General features: G+C 50.5%; 1 protein-coding gene across 1 annotated transcript in view; it reads left to right on the top strand.

The window, feature by feature from the left end:
* Positions 1-4,225, top strand: part of SLC25A19 (solute carrier family 25 member 19) — a 6,824-nt gene extending 2,599 nt beyond the window's left edge. The window contains exons 2-5 of the mRNA XM_017884803.1: positions 706-875; positions 1,047-1,202; positions 3,904-4,074; positions 4,185-4,225. Coding sequence (XP_017740292.1) covers positions 744-875; positions 1,047-1,202; positions 3,904-4,074; positions 4,185-4,196 — 471 coding nt within the window. The 5' untranslated portion in view covers positions 706-743 and the 3' untranslated portion in view covers positions 4,197-4,225. The remainder of the gene's footprint in view (positions 1-705; positions 876-1,046; positions 1,203-3,903; positions 4,075-4,184) is intronic.
* The last annotated feature ends 1,783 nt before the right edge of the window (positions 4,226-6,008 follow it).

Raw genomic sequence — 6,008 nt, 5'->3', positions numbered from 1 at the left:
GCGCCCGGCCTCAATTCTCAAATATTATTAAGCACTTACCATGATGAGTTCTATTCCAGGAACTGGAAATTTAGGAGTGAACAAATGAGACCAAGGCCATGTTTCCATGGGCTTACATTCTAGTCAGGGAGAGAGACAAGAAACAAATGTACTGTATAAATAACCCATGGTGTGCTGGGCGCTGTGGCTCATGCATGTATTCTCAACAATTCTGGAGGCTGAGGCAGGAGAATCACTTGAGGCCAGGAGTTCGAGACCAGCCAGGGCAACATATTGAGACCTTATCTCTACAAAAATAAAAAAACTTAGCCAGGCCTGCACCTGTAAGTCCCAGCTAATTGGGAGGCTGAGGCAAGAGAATCACTTGAGCCCAGGAGTTCAAGGCTGTAGTGAGTTATGGCATCACTGCATTCCAACCTGGGTGACAGAGTGAGACCCTGTCTCTAAAAAAGTAAACGAATATGCCATAGTAATAAGTACTGTAAAGAACAATAAAACAAGTGCTATTTTATTTTATTTTAAAATTTTTGTAGAGTTGGGGTTTTGCAGTGTTGCCGGCTGGTCTTGAACTCCTGAGCTCTTGAACTCCCGGAGTTCCTGACTTGAACTCCAGTCTAGTCAGGGAGGGCTGCTCTCAGGAGGTGGTATCTGAGCAGAGACCGTGAGAAACTTGCCTGGTGTTTATTCCGTATCTCTTGCATTTAGCTTGATACTGATGGACATTGTGTGGGCCAGAGGCAGGGATGGTTGGCTATGACCCCAAACCAGATGGCAGGAATAACACCAAGTTCCAGGTGGCAGTGGCTGGGTCTGTGTCTGGACTTGTCACTCGGGCGCTGATCAGTCCCTTCGACGTCATCAAGATCCGTTTCCAGGTACACTTCCCCTTTTTCCATGCGATGGACTGGAGGACAAGTTGTCTTTCTTGCAAAAGCAGTTCCTAAAACTTGGAATTCTATACAGATGAAGGGCTTGCCTTTTCTGAAAGTTCCCCTTCACGTTCCAGCCCACCCCGCTGTCCTGACCTTTTTCATTTTGATTCCTAGCTTCAGCATGAGCGCCTGTCTCGAAGTGACCCCAACGCAAAGTACCATGGCATCCTCCAGGCCTCTAGGCAGATTCTGCAGGAGGAGGGGCTGACAGCTTTCTGGAAAGGACACATCCCCGCTCAGATTCTCTCCATAGGCTATGGAGCTGTCCAAGTAGGTGGCAGGGGACCTGGCCAGGCCTCTGGGGTCACGTTGCTCAAGGGAGGAGCAGAGGGAGGGTGAGGCAAGCAGGAATGCTCCGTAGGGCAGGACAGGAGAGGCAGGCCCCACACTTCCCACCTGCCTCACCCGGGAGCCTTCCTGACCAGCTGTACTGTAGGCATTCCCCTCCCCTGTGTCCCCGCATCTATCCTGTGTAACTTAGATGTTGCATCTTGGAGACTGATTTGATGTCATGCCTTCTGTGGGGCTTGGCGAAGGACAGCACTAATGCATTTCAATTTTTGAAATACCACCTTCACATATGTGGTTCATCTGAACTTCACCACACCATCATGAGGAGGGCAGGGTAGGTGTCATGTGGATCTCAGGGAGGTGAAGTCAGCTGTCTGAGGCCACACAGCCTGCACATGGCAAGGCTAGAGTTAGAGCTCACGCTTTGTTCAGTGGAGCACCAGTATAGTCATAGTGCACAGCGTGTGATTTTACGCAGTAGACATGGTAAGAACCAGCCCTGTACAGTGCAAACCATGGGCCAGGCCCCTGTTGGAAGCACTTCACATACAGTCACAGCAGTCCTCAAGGTAGGGGCTGTTGTCCCTCCCATGTCACGCGTGAGAAGACTGAGGTGGACAGAGCTTACACAATTAACCCAACCAAAGTCACTAGCTAGAAAATGGCAGAGCCACGACCCCCACCTAGGCAGCTAGTGCTAGAGACGTCCCTGCCTACTCCTCCTGTGACATCACAGTGACCGCCCAAGTCAGGTGTTTACTGGCTGGACACGTCCTGCGATCCTGTCTCTGCACTTGTCTGCAAACAGATACTGCAGCGTGACAAATAAATACAGCAACAGGACAGTCTCAAGAAGCCAGGCCTGGGCCGGACTCGGTGACTCACACCTGTCATCCCAGCACCTGAGCCCGGGAGGTGAGGTGGAGCTTGCAGGGAACCACGATCGTGCCACTGCACTTCAGCCTGGGCGACACAGCCAGACCCCGTCTCAAAAAAAAGAAAAGAAGCCAGGCCATCTTGATTTGGCTGAAGGAAGATCTGAGCATAGCCCTGGTATAGTGGCTCACACCTGTAATCCCATCACTTTGGGAGGCTGAGGTGGGAGGATGGCTTGAGCTCAGGAGTTTGAGATCAACCTGGGCAACATAGCGAGACCTCCTCTCTACTAAAAATAAAAAAAAAAATTAGCCAGGTATGGTGGTACACACCTCTAGCCCCAGTTATTCCAGATGCAGAATAATAATTTGAGCTAGAGAAGTCAAGGCTGCTGTGAACTATGATCGAGCCGCTGCACTCCAGCCTGGGCAACTGAATGCGACCTTGTCTCAAAAAGCAAAACAGGGCCACGCTCAGTGGCTCATGTGTGTAATCCCAGCACTTTGGGAGCCCAAGGCAGGCAGATCGCTTGAACTCAGGAGTTTGAGACCAGCCTTGGCAACATAGCGGAACCCTGGTTCTATAAAAAATACCAAAATTAGCTGGACATGGTGGCATGCACCTGTAGTCCCAGCTACTTGAGGGGCTGATGTGGGAGGATCACTGGAACCCAGGAGGTGGAGGCTGCAGTGAGCCGTGTTCGTGCCGCTGAACTCCAGCCTGGGTGACAGAGCGACACTCTCGTCTCTAAAAACAAAAACAAAAAAAGAAAACAAAGATCTGAATGTAAGGGGGTCACCCTGTTGAACATGCTCCCGAAAGAATCTGCCCCAGAAAAGAATGATTCTCGAACAGTGCCGCCGCCAGCTGCGCGGAAGGGATCCCTGCAGGAATCAGAGCATGGCCGTCTTTCCCAGTTCTCAGAAAACTAAGTTAGCCAGTGACATTTTCTGATATACATTTTTCTCATGTATCTTTTATTTATTTATTTTTTCTTGAAACAGAGTCTCACTCTGTCTCCCAGGCTGGAGTGCAGTGGTGCGATCTCGGCTCACTGCAACCTCTGCCTCCCAGGTTCAAGCGATTCTTCTGCCTCAGTCTCCCGAGTAGCTGGGGTTACAGGCACACGCCACCACGCCTGGCTAATTTTTGTATTTTTAGTAGAGGTGGGGTTCCACCATATTGGCCAGTCTGGTCTCCAACTCCTGACCTCATGATCTGCCCGCCTCGGCCTCCCAAAATGCTGGGATTACAGATGTGAGCCACTATACCCAGTCTTTTCTTTGAGACTGAGTCTTGCTCTGTCGCCGGGGCTGGAGTGCAGTGGCATGATCTTGTCTCAGTGCAACCTTCGCCTCCCGGGTTCAAGTGATTCTCCTGCCTCAGTCCCCCGAATACCTGGGACTACAGGTGCCCGCCACCATGCCCGGCTAATTTTTGTATTTCTATTAGAGACAGGGTTTCACTATGTTAACCAGGCTGGCCTCGAACTTCTGTCCTTGTGATCTGCCCGCCTCAGCCTCCCAAAGTGCTGGGATTACAGGCGTGAGCCACTGCCCCGGGCCCCATATATCTTCTTAAACCTTTGAGTGTCTGACTCTACTCAAGTGTCAAATGGCATCTGAGTTTTACGTAGAATTTTATATTTATCATAGGCTGTCACTGCTCAAAAAGAATATTTCCTGACCTTTTCCTCCCCCCTCCACCTGGGCTCCAGCCAGGTCACAGGTGATGTATTTGGGGAGTATTTGGTCCTCGCCTTCATCCTTTGGGCTGTCAGTGACTTCTTCACTTACTCTTCCAGTTCTTGTCATTTGAAATGCTGACGGAGCTGGTCCACAGAGGCAGCGTGTACGACGCCCGGGAATTCTCAGTGCACTTTGTGTGTGGTGGTCTGGCTGCCTGTATGGCCACCCTCACTGTGCACCCTGTGGATGTTCTGCGCACCCGCTTTGCAGCTCAGGGTGAGCCCAAGGTGAGTGACCAGGGGCCAGATGAGGTAGCCCAAATAAGGAAGCTGTTGTCACAAGGGTTGCATTCTTTATTTTTTATTTATTTGTTTTTGTTTTGTTTTGTTTTTTTGAGACGGAGTCTTGATCTGTCGTCCAGTCTAGAGTGCAGTGGTGCGATCTCGGCTCACTGCAAGCTCCACCTCCCGAGTTCAAGCGATTCTCCTGCCTCAACCTCCTGAGTAGCTGGGACTACAGGCACCCGCCACCATGCCTGACTAATTTTGTATTTTTAGTAGAGACGGGGTTTCACTATGTTAGCCAGGATGGTCTTGATCTCCTGACCTCGTGATCCGCCTGCCTAGGCCTCCCAGAGTGCTGGGATTACAGGCGTGAGCCACCGCGCCCGGCCTTTTATTTATTTATTTAGAGACGGAGTCTCACTCTGTCTCCCAGGCTGGAGTGCAGTGGCTGGATCTCGGCTCACTGCAAGCTCCACCTCCCGGGTTCACGCCATTCTCCTGCCTCAGCCTCCCGAGAAGCTGCGATGACAGGCGCCTGCCACCATACCCGGCTAATTTTTTGTATTTTTTAGTAGAGACGGGGTTTCACCGTGTTCGCCAAGATGGTCTCGATCTCCTGACCTCGTGATCCACCCGCCTCGGCCTCCCAAAGTGCTGGGATTACAGGCGTGAGCCACCACGCCCGGCCTGGTCTCGAACTCTTAAACTCAAGCCATCTGCCAGCCTCGGCCTCCCAAAATGCTGGGATTACAGGCATGAGCCACCGCACTCACCAGAGGTTGAGTTCTTGTCCTTGCAGAAAGCAAAGCTGGGAGAGGTTCGGGTTTTCAGTTTGTCTGGCAGTTTGTAAAACCCATGACTGTGGGCAGCATGGTGCAGGGTGCTCTATGTCCCTCCCTCAAAGGAGCTCACAGCCTCCCTGAGAGACAGAACCTACCGGTGTGAAACAGAACAAATAAATACTCAGCAGTGGGCTGGATCAAGGACTGCATCTGGGAAAGTGGGACTCGAGAACTTATTGCTGGATTATTATGAGAGCGTCTTTGTTTTTTTGTTTGTTTGTTTGGTTGGTTTTTTGAGACAGTCTCACTTTGTTGCGCAGGCTGGAGTGCAGTGGCATGATCTCAGCTCACTATAACCTCTGCCTCCCCGGCTTCAAGCGATTCTCCTGTCTCAGCCTCCTGAGTAGCTGTCATTATAGGCACGTGCCACCATGTCCGGCTAGTTTTTATATTTTTTATAGAGACAGGGTTTCACCATGTTGGCCAGGCTGGTCTCGAACTTTTGACCTGAGGTGATCCCCGGCCTCGGTCTCCCAAAATGCTAGGATTCCAGGCGTGAGCCACCGCACCTGTCCAATTTCAAGTGTCTTTGGTTTCCACAAAGAATGGAATAGTAGAAATGGGATAGACTCGAGGAAGAATTTACTGAGTGAAACCAAGGGATTAAATCCTGACATAGACCTCCCTACTGTTTCCTAGACATATTTAAGAATAGCATCATGTGTGTGTGTGTCTGTGTGTTCTCAACCAAGAAAGCATAATTTTATTGTTATTGTATATATTTTTCGAGACAGGGTCTTGATCTTTCACCCAGGCTGGAGTACAATGGCTGCAGCTTCCAACTCCTGGCTTCCAGCAGTCTTCCTGCCTCAACCCTCAAGTAGCTAAGACCACAGATGTGTGCCACCACACCTGACTAATTTTTTAATTTTTTGTTTTTTGTAGGGACAGGGTCTCATTATGTTGCTCAGTTGGTCAGGCTCAGGCTGGTCTTGAACTCCTGGTTGTTTTTGTTTGTTTGTTTCTGAGATGGAGTCTCGCTCTGTCAACCAGGCTGGAGTGCAATGGCACAATCTCAACTCACTGCGATCACCTCCCAGATTCAAGCCATTCTCAGGCCTCAGGCTTCCAAGCAGCTGGGACTACAGGTCTGCC

Source organism: Rhinopithecus bieti, unplaced genomic scaffold, assembly GCF_001698545.2.
Source record: "Rhinopithecus bieti isolate Rb0 unplaced genomic scaffold, ASM169854v2 scaffold_13400, whole genome shotgun sequence".
Taxonomy (NCBI): Eukaryota; Metazoa; Chordata; class Mammalia; order Primates; family Cercopithecidae; genus Rhinopithecus; species Rhinopithecus bieti.
The sequence above is the reverse complement of the archived record's forward strand: the minus strand, read 5'-3'. Positions and strand labels throughout refer to the sequence as shown.